The sequence below is a fragment of the Aquarana catesbeiana genome, linkage group LG04 (genome assembly GCF_042186555.1).
Source record: "Aquarana catesbeiana isolate 2022-GZ linkage group LG04, ASM4218655v1, whole genome shotgun sequence".
NCBI lineage: Eukaryota > Metazoa > Chordata > Amphibia > Anura > Ranidae > Aquarana > Aquarana catesbeiana.
The window spans coordinates 52600237-52617213 of record NC_133327.1 but is presented as its reverse complement, the minus strand read 5'-3'; the positions used below and the strand labels follow the sequence as shown (position 1 = coordinate 52617213).

Genomic DNA, 16977 nt, shown 5'->3' with positions numbered 1-16977 from the left:
TGGTTACGACCTTTTGCGCACCTCTGCCATTCTGCCGTCGTACAACGGCACGTGGGTTAATGGCTGTGTATGTTGGGCATAATTCCCAGTATCTGTTCTTATTCTGTATGTATGGATCCTGCATAGTACCACTTCTGTTGTCCCGTATGCTGAGTGTAATTCTCAGTATCGGTTCTGATTCTGTATGTATGGAATCTGCTAAGTGCCACTTCTCTTGTCCTGTATGCTGGGTATATTTCTCAGTAACTGTTATTTTGCATGTATGGACAATGCACAGTACCACTTCTCTTGTCTCATATGCTGGGTGTAATTCTTAGTAAGTTATTATTGTATGTGACTTTATACTGCGTCACTGAATGATCCTGAGCATCATGATCATCAGGGTTGTTCCACGGTTCTCCTATAGGGGGCCCAGACAGCAGGCAGATTGGACGGTGGGGTGGGTAAGAGCAATTGCAGAACGATGCCCTGTGCTGCTCTCTGCAGCAACTTAAAGCCGGTTTCTTCCTCTCTCCCTCTCGCCAGCTTTCAGCTGCTGGATGGAGAGTCACAGACAAGGCAGATCCAGGGGGGTGCTATTTTCCACCCAGATTTCAGTTGTGCCCCCTCCCCAGCCCTCCCTTCGATGTGATGCCTGACTGGCTGCTGATCTCCCCCCGCCATCGCCCGCACTCAAAGCCGGGAAAGGGAAATGGCATCCTGGAGCAGTGAGAGGAGAAGTGGCAGAGTGGGGAGATGGCATCGGACTGTACACACACACAGTTTGATTACCGCCCCCCATCTCCTCCAAGGGCTGCTCATCTCCCAGCATTAAGAAATGTGGATAGGGGCGGTAATCAAACTGTGTCTGTGTGCAGTCCAATGCCATCTAAGAGCGATCCTCTCTCATGTGCTGGAGGAGTGCTGTAGTGACAAGAGAGGGTGAAGAGGGGAAGGTTACAGGAAAATTGTACACAATGAGGGGGAATAATAGTTTGTGCGTTTGTGGAGAAGGGGGGGGTGGGAAGCTATCTGTGCTGAGAAGTGTAATCAGGATTGGGGGGGGGGGATATTTGCTAGAAGGAGGAATGGGGGGGGGGAATATGCGCAAGGAGGAGAGTTTGGGGGGATTTGGGGGGGATTGGGGGAAATCTGTGTGCTAGGAGGGGGTGGGTATTTCTGTTAAGAGGGGGGAATTTGTGCTGGGGGAGAGCTGGGTAGGGAGGGAGAATTTGTATTAGGAGAAGGGTAATTTGGAGGGGGTTGTGGATTTGTGGAGGAATTGGGGGGGATTTGTGCTATAAAGAGGGACGGGGGGAGATGTGTGGTATTAGGAGGGATGGGGGGGATTTTGTGCTAGAAGGAGGGATGGGAGTGGGGGGATTTGTGCTTGAATGAGGGATTGGTGGGATTTGGTAAAGAAGTGATTGGGGTGGATTTGTGCTAGGAGGAGGGATTGGGGCAATTTGTGCTGGGAGGAGGGAATGGGGGATTTGTGCTAGGGGAGGGGGATTGGGGAGATCTATGCTAGAAGAAGTGATGGGGGGGGGGGGATTTGTGCTAGGAGGAGGGATTGGGGCAATTTGTGCTGGGAGGAGGGATTTGTGCTGGGAGGAGGGAGATTGGGAGATCTATGTTAGAAGAAATGATTGGGGAGGATTTGTGCTAAGAGGAGGGATTTGGGGGGGGGGGGGGGATTTGTGATGGGAGGAGGGATTTGGGGGGATTTGTGCTAGGGGAGGGGGATTGGGGAGATCTATGTTAGAAGAAGTGGGGGTTAGGGGGGGATAACTTGAGCTAAGAGGGGGATTGGGGGGGTTGTGCACACCATGTGTGATGTGCATCCCTGTTACCTGCCCCCCCCCCCCCATGTATCCATCTATAAACTATACACAGTGACAGACCTCAGATCATTGCTGTGCAATGCCCCCCCCACGTGTGTCGCTCATCTCTGCCCCCCCCTCCTCCCGTGTCTCTCTCATCTCTGCCCCCCCTCCTCCTGTGTGCCTCTCATTTCTGCCCCCCCCCTCCTTCCGTGTCTCTCTCATATCTGCCCCCCCCCCCCCCTCCTCCCGTGTGCCTCTCATTTCTGCCCCCTCCTGTGTGCCTCTCAGTTTCAAACTAGAAAAAGAAAAGTAAAATTAACAATAATAAAAAATGTTTAAAGCGCCCCTGTCCCCATGTGCTCACATGCAGAAGCGAACGTATACGTATGTCACACCCACATATGTAAACACATGTGAGGTATCGCCGCGAACGTTAGTGTGAGAGCAATAATTCTAGCCCTAGATCTAATAATAAAATTTAAAGTGTCGCTCATGGGGATTTTTAAGTACCGAAGTTTGGCGCCATTCCATGAGCGTGTGCAATTTTGAATCATGACATGTTGGGTATCTATTTACTCGGCATAACATTATCTTTCACATTATGCAAAAACATTGAGCTAACTACTGTTTTCTTTTTCTTAAACCTTGAAACAGTTTTCCTTTCCAAAAAAAGCATTTGAAAAATTGCTGCGTAAATACCGTGTGAGATAAAAAGTTGCAAAGACCGCCATTTTATTCTCTAGGTTCTCTGCTAAAAAAAAACAAACATATATAATGTTTGGTGGTTCTATGTAATTTTCTAGCAAAAAAATGATTTTTACGTGTAAGAGAGAAGTGTCAGAATTGGTATGGTAGGCAAGTGGTTAAGCGGTTAAATTGGGGCACTGGGTGTGGGGGGGGGAGAACATACCCCCCCAGTGGTGTGGCTGCATCAGGAAATGTGCAGACTTTGCTTATTCTATATAAAAACAAAACGGATTAGAATGCCCAGACAGAGTGCCTATGTACACGGGTACAAAATATTCTGCACTCAGGTCTGTAATGTGTACATTTTATATGGATCGAAATGCAGTTGTGTGTTATTCTATGGTGCACACAGCTGAGCACGGTTCTCTCATCTGTGTTTATATACAATAATAATAATCAGTACCCTTGGTCCTCCATATGATTTATATTTATTAATGATGTACACTTGTAAACATTTGTACTTACATTTCCATGCATACAGTACTGAGTGTAAATATACGCTATCAGCCCTGGCCGCCAAGCATTTTCACTTGCAAGTGGCCTGAATGGAAGTTTGTGTCCTAGCTTGTAGAAATGCTGTGCGGCGGGGGGGGGGGGGGGGGGGATGCTGTGCGCCGTCAATAAATTTGTTTCATTTCGTTTCGTTCCGTTTTAAAATTAATTTGTAAATCGTAATTTGTGTCCGAAATCCAATTCGGATTCGTACAAAATACGAATTTTTGTTAGGTTTGTAAACTTTTCGTAACAATAACGAAAGTTCGTCATGATGAATTTATCATTATGAGGGGCTCCCACCATCCCTGTGCTGTGCTGACTTCCTGGGTTTTTAACTTTTAGTTTCGTTAACTTTTTGTAACAATAACGAAAGTTCGTCATGATAAATTTATCCGACGTTCGCAAACGAAAATTTCGTATTTCGTACAAAATTCGTATGCATAAAAATTTGTATTTCAGAGCCTCACGAATGTACGAATTCGTACAAAACTAATCGCACATGTCTAACAGATGTTACATAGGGTATTACTACCTGCAAGATCACACATATGTGTAATATATATATATATATATATATATATATATATATATATATATATACAGTACATATATATATATATATATATATATATATATATATATATATATATATATATATATATATATACACAGTATCTCACAAAAGTGAGTACACCCCTCACATTTTTGTAAATATTTTCTTCTATCTTTTCATGTGACAACACTGAAGAAATGTCACTCTTCTACAATGTAAAGTAGTGAGTGTACAGCTTGTATAACAGTGTAAATTTGCTGTCCCCTCAACAAACAGCTATTAATGTCTAAATGGCTGGCAACAAAAGTGAGTACACCCCTAAGTGAAAATGTCCAAATTGGGCCCAAAGGGTCAATATTTTGTGTGGCCACCATTATTTTCCAGCACTGCCTTAACCCCCTTGGGCATGGAGTTCACAGGTTGCCACTGGAGTCCTCTTCCACTCCTCCATGACGACATCACAGAGCTGGTTGATGTTAGAGATCTTGCGCTCCTCCACCTTCCGTTTGAGGATGCCCCACAGATGCTCAATAGTGTTTAGGTCTGGAGACCTGCTTGGCCAGTCCATCACCTTTACCTTCAGCTTCTTTAGCAAGGCAGTGGTCGTCTTGGAGGTGTGTTTGGAGTCATTATCATGTTGGAATACTGCCCTGTGGCCCAGTCTCCGAAGGGAGGGGATCATGCTCTGCTTCAGTATGTCACAGTACATGTTGGCATTCATGGTCCTTCAATGAACTGTAGCTCCCCAGTGTCGGCAGCACTAATGCAGCCCCAGACCATGACACTCCCACCACCATGCTTGACTGTAGGCAAGACACACTTGTCTTTGTATGCCTCACCTGGTTGCTGCCACACATGCTTGACACCATCTGAACCAAATAAGTTTATCTTGGTCTCATCAGACCACAGGACATGGTTCCAGTAACCCATGTCCTTAGTCTGTTTGTCTTCATCACACTGCAGGCTTTCTTCTGCATCATCTTTAGAAGAGGCTTCCTTCTGGGATGACAGCCATGCAGACCGATTTGATGCAGCATGCGGCGTATGGTCTGAGCACTGGCAGGCTGACCCCCCACCAATCAAACCTCTGCAGCAATGCTGGCGGCACTCATACGTCTATTTCCCAAAGACAACCTCTGGATATGACGCTGAGCATGTGCACCCAACTTCTTTGGTCGACCATGGCGAGGCCTATTCTGAGTGGAAGCTGTCCTGTTAAACCGTTGTATGGTCTTGGCCACCGTGCTTCAGCTCAGTTTTAGGGTCTTGGCAATCTTCTTATAGCTTAGGCCATCTTTATGTAGAGCAACAATTATTTTTTTCAGGTCCTCAGACAGTTCTCTGCCATGAGGTGCCATGTTGAACTTCCAATGACCAGTATGACAGAGTGAGAACGATAACACCAAATTTAACACACCTGCTCCTCATTCACACCTGAGACCTTGTAACACTAATGAGTCACATGACACCGGGGAGGTAAATGGCTAATTGGGCCCAATTTGGACATTTTCACTTAGGGGTGTACTCACTTTTGTTGCCAGAGGTTTAAATGGCTGTGTGTTGAGTTATTTTGAGGGGTCAGCAAATTTACACTGTTATACAAGCTGTACACTCACTACTTTACATTGTAGCAAAGTGTCATTTCTTCAGTATTGCCACATGAAAAGATAGAATAAAATATTTACAAAAATGTGAGGGGTGCACTCACTTTGGTGAGATACTGTGTGTGCATGAACCCAGAGCTAGACTTGCAAAGCATTTCCTTGTTCCCATAATGCTTGTTTTGCCATTCTGGTTTGTGAGGTGTAATGAGGAGTCCTAGCAGTGCGGAGATCCTACACCCGGGGAATGTATTCCTTACCTCTTGCTGCTCATCTTATACACAAGATTTAGTACTCGTGGTGTGGAAGAGGAGGGGGCATCCATGAGATATCTGGGACACTTTCTTCCAAAGGAAACCGTGAACCTGAATCTGCCTGCAGCACCTTCCAGAGAATGGGGTGAAGTATATTCTTGTGCTGTGTACTTGTGTGTGGAACTGGTTGGCTCTATACACTATTTCACCCCTAGTATTTGTTGGGTGACCGGGTCAGTGGGACTTCCGATTTACCTCCTGAATACATTCTTGAATCAATAATTGTGCTCTACTGCTTTGTTTCACAATGCTAGTATTGGAGTATGTGGGGTATAATTTGTCTCAGAAGTTAAAGCAGAGTAATAACACGGAGCCACTGAGGGCTCCCCCTAGTGTCTAAACTGCAAAATGCTCCGCCCCCCTCTCTCTCTTCAAGTAACGCTGTAACCAAATAAATATTATAACCTTTTATAGATTTTACATATAATTAACCACTTATCTACCGGGCACTTTCACCCCCTTCCTGCCCAGGCCATTTTTCAGCTTTCAGTGCGGTCACACTTGACAATGACAATTGCGCGGTCATGCTACACTGTAACCATGTGAAATTTTCTTCACACAAATAGAGCTTTCGTTTGTTGGTATTTATTCACTGCTGGGATTTTTTATGTTTTTCCTAAAAAAAGACCGAAAATGTTGAAAAAAAAAAAGTTTTCCTTTCTGTCAGTAAATGGGTGCTGATGAGGCAGCACTGATGGGCACTAATAGGCTGCACTGATGAGGCGGCACTAATATTCTGCACTTATGGGCAATGATAGCTGGCACTGTTAGGCAGCACTGATAGCTGGCACTAGTGGGCACTGATAGCCGGCATGGATAAGCGGCACTAATATGCATTAATGGGTGGCACTGATGGGCATCACTGATAGGCAGCACTGATTTCTGGCTGTGGTGGGCTTAGTATGGGTTGCTGGCACTGGTTGCGCTCTAATGTAATCAGGGCACTGGTGCCCTGATTACATCTCTCACTGTCCCCTGCGAGGAAATGCCGCTGATCGTCTCTCCTCACAACACACTCTGTCACTGTGAGGCGAGAAGAGTGCATCACCGGCACTTCTTTGTTTACATGTGACCGGCTGTCAGAGCCATGTCAGCTTGACGGCGCAGGAGCCATCATATGAAGTCCACCCAGAACAAGAGCCGCACCGTCGTGCCGTCATTTGATGGCGGGCGGGCGGCAAGTGGGTAACCGCTTGCTTACAGGGCACTTAAACCCCCCTCCTTCCCAGACCAATTTTTAGCTTTCAGCGCTGATGCACTTTGAATGACAATTGCGCGGTCATACAACACTGTACCCAAACTAAGTTTTTATCATTCTTTTCACACAAATAGAGCTTTCTTTTGGTGGTATTTAATCACAGCTGGGATTTTTATTTTTTGCTAAACAAAAAAAATGGAAAATTTTGAAAAAAAAAAAAAAATCATGTTTCATAGTTTGTTATAAAATTTTGCTGATCACAGAGCGCTCCCTGCAGGAGGCACGCAGGCCACTCGGGCATTGGAGGACATCAATAGACGCCCTCCCGGCAAAGCAGGTCCACGCTGTAGCCATCATTCGGCTATAGCGCGGATCTGAAGAAGTTAAACTGTACTATGGTAATTTTAATGGCTGGGCATAATTCTCAGTATCTGTTATTATTTTGTATGTATGGACCCTGCACAGCACCACTTCTCTTATCTCATATGCTGGGTGTAATTCTTAGTAACTTATTATTGTATGTGACTTTATACTGTGTCACTGAATGATCCTGAGCAGCATGATCATCAGGGTTGTTCCACGGTTCTCCTATAGGGGGCTCAGACAGCAGGCAGATTGGACGGTGGGGTGGGTAAGAGCAATTGCAGAACGATGCCCTGTGCTGATCTCTGCAGCAACTTAAAGCCGGTTTCTTCCTCTCTCCAGCTTTCAGCTGCTGGATGGAGAGACACAGACAAGGCGGATCCAGGGGGGTGCTAATTTCCACCCAGATTTGTGCTAAGAGGAGGGATGGGGAGGGGGATTTGTGCTAAGAGGAGGGATGGGGAGGGAGATTTGTGCTAAGAGGAGGGATGGGGATTTGTGCTAAGAGGAGGGATGGGGGGGGATTTGTGCTAAGAGGAGGGATGGGGAGGGGGATTTGTGCTAAGAGGAGGGATGGGGGGGATTTGTGCTAAGAGGAGGGATGGGGAGGGGGATTTGTGCTAAGAGGAGGGAGGGGGATTTGTGCTAAGAGGAGGGATGGGGAGATTTGTGCTAAGAGGAGGGATAGAGAGGGGGATTTGTGCTAAGAGGAGGGATGGGGGGATTTGTGCTAAGAGGAGGGATGGGGAGAGGGATTTGTGCTAAGAGGAGGGATGGGGAGGGGGATTTGTGCTAAGAGGAGGGATGGTGGAGGGGGATTTGTGCTAAGAGGAGGGATGGGGAGGGGGATTTGTGCTAAGAGGAGGGATGGGGGGATTTGTGCTAAGAGGAGGGATGGGGAGAGGGATTTGTGCTAAGAGGAGGGATGGGGAGAGGGATTTGTGCTAAGAGGAGGGATGGGGGGATTTGTGCTAAGAGGAGGGATGGGGGGGGATTTGTGCTAAGAGGAGGGAGGGGAGGGGGATTTGTGGTAAGATGAGGGGTGGGGGGGGGAGATTTGTGCTAAGTGGGGGAATGGGGAGAGGGATTTTGCCAGGAGGAGGGATGGGGAGGGAAATTTTTGTGCTAGGAGGAGGGATTGGGGGGGGGGGGTGTAAGGAGGAGGAATTGGTTGGATTTGTGCTGGTTGGAGAAATTAATGGGATCTACGCTAGAAGTAGTGATTTGTGCTGGGAGGAGGGATTGGGAAGGATTTGTGCTGTTATGGGGAATTTTTGGGGAGTAGATTCCTGCTAGGAGGGGGAAATGGGGATGATGTGAGTTGGGATTGGGGGGGCAAACATTTGAACTGGGCAGAGGGGGGGGGCTGTCAGGTACGGTGTTCGGGGCCCCTGTCAGGTAGGGTGTTCGGGCCCCTGTCAGGTAGGGTGTTCGGGGCCCCTGTGATCTCTAATGACAGCTCTGATCCTGAGTATGAAAAGTGATCTCTCTTCCCTCAAACCAGAAAGGAGAGAAAATAAAACACTGACAGGTCATCACAGCACAAGCCGGGTCCAGCTCTCTATTGCCCCCCCAGACACACATGGACCATCAGAAATTTTGGGGCTCCTTACACAACTTTAGGTCTGGGGCAGGAGAGGGGCCCCTGTGATGAGGACACAGAGGGAACCTTCTGACATGTCCTATGCCCATTGGTTCTCTGTGGCAGACTGAATATCTTTGATTCCGTCTGCACAAATCCCCCCCCCCCCATGTATCCATCCATAAACTATACACAGTGACAGACCTCCGATCGTTGTCCCCTCCCCCTCCTCCTGGGTGTGTAGATGAGAAGATCGGAGGGGGGGGGGGGGAGGGTTCCTCGGTGTACAGCCTGTCAGCGGGGAGGAGGGATGGAGGGGTGATCGCTGTGTGTGGGGGGTCCAGGCATCCTACAAGAGATGCGGGGAACGGGGGAAGGTGTCCGGGGTGACCACACTAGAGCGCCCTCTTCAGGCCATCCGGTTACCGGAGGTCAGTGTGGGAACTTGCACTGGGTTCCGGACTTTATTCAGCACAAACTCGTCAGGACGGAGGTGACAGAAGAGTCTCATGGGGCCTCTGGTGACACTCGGGGCCCCTACATCTGTACTGGCTGTTCCCAGAGGCGGCTCTAGGCTTTGTGAGGCCTTAGGTAAAACTTAGACATCAGGCCCCACTCACACCCATAATGGGAAAAATGTGATAAAAAAATAACTGTGTGCCCCTCCCCCACGGCTCTGCTGGCTTCTCCCCCGCTGACTGCTATAGGGGATCTTTAGGATGGAGGCCGGGAAAAGGGGCTGGTAAATGTAATTTACAAACCCCCTTCCTTCACTTTTTTGAATAAAAAAATAAGGCAACAGTAAACTTAGCCCATTTTTTTTATATTGTGAAAGATAATGTTACACTGAGTAAATTGATACCAAACATGTCATACTTCAAAATTGCGCCCACTCGTGGAATGGCATCAAACTTTTACCCTCAAAAATCTCCATAGGCGACGTTTAAAAAATTCTACAGGTTGCATGTTTTACGTTACAGAGGAGGTCTAGGGCTAGAATTATTGCTCTCACTTTAACGATCGCAGCGATACCTCACATGTGTGGTTTGACCACCGTTTTCATATGCGTTCGCTTCTGCGCGTGAGCTCGTTGGGACGGGGCCTTTTGAAAAAAAATTTTTTTAATTCCTCTTATTTATTTTACTTGATTTTATTTATTTTTACACTGTTTTAAAAAAAATTGTGTCACTTTTATTCCTATTACAAGGAATGTAAACATCCCTTGTAACAGAAAAAAGCATGACAGGACCTCTTAAATATGATATCTGGGGCCAAAAAGACCTCAGATCTCATATTTAAATGCAATAAAAAAAATTAAAAAAACTCATTTAAAAAAATGACATTGAAAAAAATGTACCTTTAAGACGTATGGGCGGAAGTGATGTTTTGACGTCGCTTCCGCCCTGCAGTGTCATGGAGACGGGTGGGCGCCATCTTCCCCTCACTCGTTTCCAGGCACAGCTAGGGAAAGGACGCGATCGCCTCTGCCGACGGCTCCGGTAAGCGGCGGAGGGCACCGGATCGCGGCGGGAAGAGGGCCTCTCCCGCCACTGATAAAAGCGATCTTGAGGCAAATCCGCCGCAGAGACCACTTTTATCTTGTAGCCGTCCGAAAACGGGGATACCGGGGTTATGGCAGCGAGCTTCATCACCACCTCCTTATCAGTGCCAACCAGTGCCCATCAGTGCCCTCCTGTCATAATTCCATCCTCTGCCCTCATGTCTCGGGGTGATCTCTGTGAATATCTGTGTCTTCCCTATCAGGAGACAATCCCAGTATATATACTGCTCCTGGGGGGACACATATAGATGGGGGAGGGGCGCTCACTTTTAGTTTCCCTAGGGGTAGTACAGAAATGGCACTGATGCTCCAGCATACAAGGGGTTAATGAACTGACACTGATCACTAATACATCAGTGGCAGTACATTATCCCCCTCCATGCTGTATATTACTAATAGCATTACAAATGAACGACCCCTCCCCCCTCTTGCACTGTTGCTCGGGGCTTCACTGGCTCCTCGCAGGTTTTTTAGCAGCTCCTCAGCCTTCTCATCCCGCATCCCGGCCTCTACATGACATCAGGGTGGGCGGGACTAGTAGCTCCTGTGTGGTGGAGATAACTCGGCCTCACACAAGTGACTGCTATGGACTTTGTGTGCTGGTGATGTACAGAGAACACACCCGCTATATGCTCCGCCCACATAGAACACAGGGGGCGGGGCGGGTGTCTCGTCTGTCTGCAGCAGGGCAGAGCGAACGGCCTTTTTTACGAGGCATCAGAGGCCGCCCCGCCCCCCCCCCAGTCCGCCCCGCCCCCTCCCTCCTGACGGGTTCAGCAGTGGCCGGAAGCCCCGCCTCCTCCCCTACAACTCACAGCACGCGTCGCTTTATACAAAAAAGACAGTTCACCAGTCCGCCCCTCCCCGCCCCCCAGTCCGCCCCCTCACTCCTGACAGGTTCAGCAGTGGCCGGAAGCCCCGCCTCCTCCCCTACAACTCACAGCACGCGTCGCTTTATACAAAAAAGACACTTCACCAGTCCGCCCCTACCAGCCCCCCAGTCCGCCCCTCCCAGCCCCCCAGTCCGCCCCGCCCCCTCACTCCTGACGGGTTCAGCAGTGACCGGAAGCCCCGCCTCCTCCCCTACAACTCACAGCACGCGTCGCTTTATACAAAAAAGACAGTTCACCAGTCCGCCCCTCCCCGCCCCCCAGTCCGCCCCGCCCCCTCACTCCTGACGGGTTCAGCAGTGACCGGAAGCCCCGCCCTCCTCCCCTACAACTCACAGCAGGCAGCGCTCAATACTAAAAGACACTTCACCAGTCCGGCCCGCTCACCCCGCCAGCTTGGGGACATTCTCTCCCACACACCCATCAGGCAAATTAGAGAGCCGCCTCTGGCTGCCCCCCCCCTGATGCCGGCCTCACTGACAAGATTACATGGAAAGTAATGATACTTACTATCTCCGATAAAAGAGCTGTGGTGTAGTCCCAGATGACTCCGCTATAGGGCGCTGTCCTGTCACAGGAGATCCGAGAAGACGCCTCCTTCCTGGTCGCTGCCGAAGTCAAAATGGCGCCGGCAGCCTTCGGGCGGTTGGTATGACGCATCTGTCAGCCCTTTCCGCCAATCAGAGGCAGCGCGCGCGCTGTGAGTTTCCAATGTACGCTGACCGGAGTAGCGGCAGCTGTAGAAGCTGAAGAGAAGATTCGGATTTCTCCTCCCGGAGATCCCGGAGGAGGAACACAGGGGTACCATGTCTTATGGGTAGGTGCAGTGTGGAGGCTGGGGAGTGTCTGGGGGGTGGAGGGGCTGTGTGTGTGTGTCACGACAGTGCTCTGTATGTGAGAGATATACCCCCCCTCCCCCTCCTGTGTGTGTCTCATCTCTGTCACCCCCCCATGCAGTTACTGTACTAATGACACTGGCAGGAAAGGGTTTATCAGGGGCGATCCAAGGGTTAAGTGTGTCCCTAGGGGGCTTTCTAACTGTGGGGGATGCTTTGACTAAAAGAAAACAGAGATCTGTGTTTTCTGCTTCGCAGAAACACAAGATCTCCATTGTCCCCTATGGCAGAACGGTGATCGGCCTTGTTTACATTGGCAGACCGCTGTTCTGCCTCTCTCCAGAACGATTGGCTGGTCCTGGTGGACATTGTATCTGAGGAATCCGCTGATTGGCTACCGCTGTTTCTGGGGCTCCAGCAGAGCTCGCCCCGGAGCTGAAGAAAAAGATCCCGTACAGGTCACTGTCTCTGGGGGGGGTTTAACCGCTTCAGCCCCGGAAGAATTTACCCCCTTCCTGACCAGAGCACTTTTTGCGATTCGGCACTGCGTCGCTTTAACGGACAATCGCGCGGTCGTGCGACATTGCTCTCAAACAAAATTGACGTCCTTTTTTCCCCACAAATAGAGCTTTCTTTTGGTGGTATTTGATCACCTCTGCAATTTTTATTTTTTGCTCTATAAACAAAATAAGAGTGACAATTTTGAAAAAAAACGCATTATTTTTTACTTTTTGCTATAATAAATATCCCCCAAAAATATATAAAAAAACATTTTTTTTCCTCAGTTTAGGCCGATACATATTCTTCTACATATTTTTGGTAAAAAAAAATCGCAATAAGCGTTTATTGATTGGTTTGCGCAAAAGTTATAGCGTTTACAAAATAGGGGATATGGCATTTGTATTAATAATTTTTTTTTTAACTAGTTTTGGCAGCGATCAGCGATTTTTTTTATTTTTTATTTTTTTTTTTTTATTGTGACTGCGACATTATGGCGGACACGTCGGACATTTTTGACACATTTTTGGGACCATTGTCATTTATACAGCAATCAGTGCTATAAAAATGCATTGATTCCTGTATAAATGACACCGGCAGTGAAGGGGTTAACCACTAGGGGGCAGGGAGGGGTTAAATCAGTACTAGGGAGGTGTTTCTAACTGTAGGGGGGAGGGGCTGTGTGTGTCAGTACACTGATCTCTGCTCCGATGACAGGGAGCAGAGATCAGTGACACTGTCACTAGGCAGAACGGGGAGATGCTGTTTACATCAGCATCTCCCCGTTCCTGCTCTCCGTGAGACGATCGTGGGTATCCCTGCAGCGATCGAGTCCGCGGGACCCGCGACCCGACTCACGGAGCTCCTGGCCGGCGTGCACACAATGACACGGCGGGGAATTCAAATGGACGTACCTGTACGCCCATTTGCCCAGCCCTGCCATTCTGCCGACGTACATCGGCGTGCGCCGGTCGGGAAGTGGTTAAGGAGTGGGAACATGTTATGTGGGTTACCCTAAATACAGAAGGAACAGGTAACATCTTCCAAAGGTGAACTTATTTTTTAAGAAGTAGTGGTGTGGCTGCATCAGGAAATGTGCAGACTTTGAGATTTTTTTTTTTTTTTTTTATATGAAAACGTATTAGAATGCCCAGACAGAGTGCCTATGTACACGGGTACAACATATTCTGCACTCAGGTCTGTAATGTGTACATTTTATATGGATCGGAAGGCAGCTGTGTGTTATTCTATGGTGCACACAGCTGAGCACGGTTCTCTCATCTGTGTTTATAAAAAAAAAAAAAAAAAAAAATCAGCCCCCTCCGTCCTCCATATGATTTATATTTAACCGCTTGTCATTATCCTGCGGCAGGTGGGCACAATCCCGCGGACCGTGGTAGCTGTAGGTCGGCTCGCGGGATCGATATAGCAGGCCCCCTGCACAGCGGGGGGTGCCGATGCTCATGGCCGACGGTCGCGATGACTGCCGGCCACGAGCGATCGCGAGCACGGGGGACAAAACACGGAAGTGTGTGTGTAAACGCACAAATCCGTGTTTTATTCTGAGAGGAATGACAGATCGTGTGTTCCTATTAGCTAGGAACCATGATCTGTCACTTCCTCTAGTCAGTCCCCTCCCCCTTCAGTTAGAATCACCTCCCAGGGAACACAGTTAACCTCTTGAGCGCCCCCTAGTGTTAACCCCGTCACTGTCAGTGACATTTTTACAGTAATCGATGCATTTTTTATAGCACCGATTGCTTTATTTAATGCCCATGGGCCCAAAAATGTGTCAGAATTGTTCGATGTGTCCAACATAATGTCACAGTCACGATAAAAATCGCAGATCACCGCTATTACTTGTAAAAAAATAAAAATGCTATAAATCTATCCCCTATTTTGTAGACGCTATAACTTTTGCACAAACCAATCAATATACGCTTATTGTGATTTTTTTTTTTTTTTTTTTAACAAAAATATGTAGAAGAATACATATCGGCCTAAACTGAGAAAAAATTGCTTTTAAAAAAAAAAGGGGGATTTTTATTACAGCAAAAATGATAAAATATTGTGTTTTTTTTTTTTTTGTTTTTTTTCAAAATCGTCGCTCTTTTTTTTGTTTATATCGCAAAAAATAAAAACCACAGAGGCAATCAAATACCACCAAAAGAAAGCTTTATTTGTGGGGAAAAAAAGGACGTTGATTTCGTTTGGGTACAACGTCGCACGACCGCGCAATTGTCAGCTAACGCGACGCAGTGCCGAATCGTAAAAATTGCTCTGGTCAGGAAGGGGGTAAATTCTTCCGGGGCTGAAGTGGTTAATGATGTGAACATTTGTACTTACATTTACATGCATACAGTAGTGAGTGTAAATATACGCTATCAGCCCTGAATGCGCTTGCAAGTGGCCTGAATGGAAGTTTGTGTCTTAGCTTGTAGAAATGCTGTGCGGCCGGCGGGGGGGCTACCTGTGTCTAGGAGGTTAGGGGGCGGGGCTTCCTAGCAAATCGGGTACATTTGAACTTCGTGCATGTAACATGACAGGTGTTGTATAGGGTATTACTGCCAGCAAGAATATATATATATATATATATATATATATATATATATATATATATATATATATATATATATATATATATATATATATATATCTCTATCTCTCTATCTATATCTATCACTCTATAAGCATGAACCCAGAGCTAGACTTGCGAAGTATTTCCTTGTTCCCATAATGCTTGTTTTGCCATTCTGGTTTGTGAGGTGTAATGAGGAGTCCTAGCAGTGCGGAGATCCTACACCCGGGGAATGTATTCCTTACCTCTTGCTGCTCATCTTATACACAAGATTTAGTACTCGTGGTGTGGAAGAGGAGGGGACATCCATGAGATATCTGGGACACTTTCTCCCAAAGGAAACCGTGACCCTGAATCTGCCTGCAGCACCTTCCAGAGAATGGGGTGAAGTATATTCTTGTGCTGTGTTCTTGTGTGTGGAACTGGTTGGCTCTATACACTGTTTCACCCCTAGTATTTGTTGGGTGACCGGGTCAGTGGGACTTCCGATTTACCTCTTGAATCAATAATTGTGCTCTACTGCTTTGTTTCACAATGATAGTATGGGAGTATGTGGGGTATAATTTGTCTCAGAAGTTAAAGCAGAGTAATAACACAGAGACTATGAGGGCTCCCCCTAGTGTCTAAACTGCAAAAGGCACTAAGATGTGTTGGGCCCCTTCCACATGGAGCGGCTCCATTGGAGTCTGTCTGCACAGCAGGGAATCTGTCAGCTAATCACCGCTGAGCAGGCAGGCTTTCTGAGATTCCCCCCTCAGAAGGACGAGAAATGCTGTCTCTGCTAATGGAGAGTCTCCATCTCTTCCCTCTCCTCTAATGTCCTCTCACTAAGACAGGAAGGGAAGTTCTAATCTTTTCTCACAATGTCAGAGGCTTAAAAAAAAAAAGTCTGAACTTGGGCCGATTCCTCCTTTCCACCCTCCTCAACACGCTAAGAAAAAAAGAAAACCTTTCTATTTTCATGACATCCCTCATTTTAGACTATGACATCATCACTAGGTCTCTGTGCTTCTCTATGACAGATCACAGCTGGTGGGAGGGGCTGGCAGGAGGCTGTCCATAGAATCTTGAATACAATGACCACAAGTAATGCTGAGCCTCTATTATTGCTCTGTGTGACTTGCTGCAGCTTCTGATGTAAACTGTAAGAAGCTCACAGTGTGCAATGAAATCAGAATAAGCCATTTCAATAGGGGAGAGAAGCTTTTCTTTCACTATCCAGTCACAGGTATGACTGGGGTCAGGACAATTTGGTTGTACGATGCTGGAAATCATTTAATCAAGCAAAACTAACAAAGCTCCGGATTACAGATTACAGAAGCTTATATATATATATATATATATATATATATATATATATATATATAATTATTTTTTTATGTATCTTTTAATAATTAAATTTTTTTTGACTGGTGTTCTGCCTTAAAGTGATTGCAAAGTTATAATTTATTTATTTTTTTTTAAATTAGAAAAACAAACATATTATACTTACCTGCTCTGTGCAAGTATTACACAGAGTGGTCCCGTACTACCTCTTCTGGAGTCCCTTGCACTTTTGGCTCCTCCTGGTCTCTGAGGACACTCGTGCGGGGTTGATCCTGAGCCAGGCTGTGTGCGTCCATTGACATGCACGGCTCGGCCCCACCCCCTACTTCCTCATTAAATTTGACTCTCAGCAGCGGGAACCAATGGCTTCCACTGCTCTCAGCCAAGCCCATGAATGCAGGAAGAGAGAGCAGAGTGGGGCTGCAGGTGGGGACAGCGCTGGATGGAGAGCGGTGTCAGGTAAGTGTTTAGGGTGGGATGGAAAGGTACAAACAGTGAAAGGTTTTTTTACTTTTAATGCAGAGAATGTATTCCGGTAGAAAACCTGCCTTTAGAACCACTTCAAGTAGCCCATGCTCTTCTGATCTAGTTTAATAATCTGTAGAAATGATGGTTTATTCTTGTATAATG

The 16977-nt window shown here is 47.1% G+C and overlaps 1 protein-coding gene across 2 annotated transcripts in view; it reads left to right on the top strand.

Moving 5' to 3' along the window:
- The first annotated feature begins 11670 nt into the window (after positions 1 to 11670).
- The window catches only part of LOC141139242 (uncharacterized), a 67380-nt gene continuing 62073 nt past the window's right edge, over positions 11671 to 16977 (top strand). The window contains exon 1 of one of the 2 annotated variants that reach the window (XM_073625180.1): positions 11671 to 11926. In XM_073625180.1, coding sequence (XP_073481281.1) covers positions 11923 to 11926 — 4 coding nt within the window. In that variant the 5' untranslated portion in view covers positions 11671 to 11922. The remainder of the gene's footprint in view (positions 11927 to 16977) is intronic. The other variant, XM_073625179.1, reaches the window with a different exon arrangement.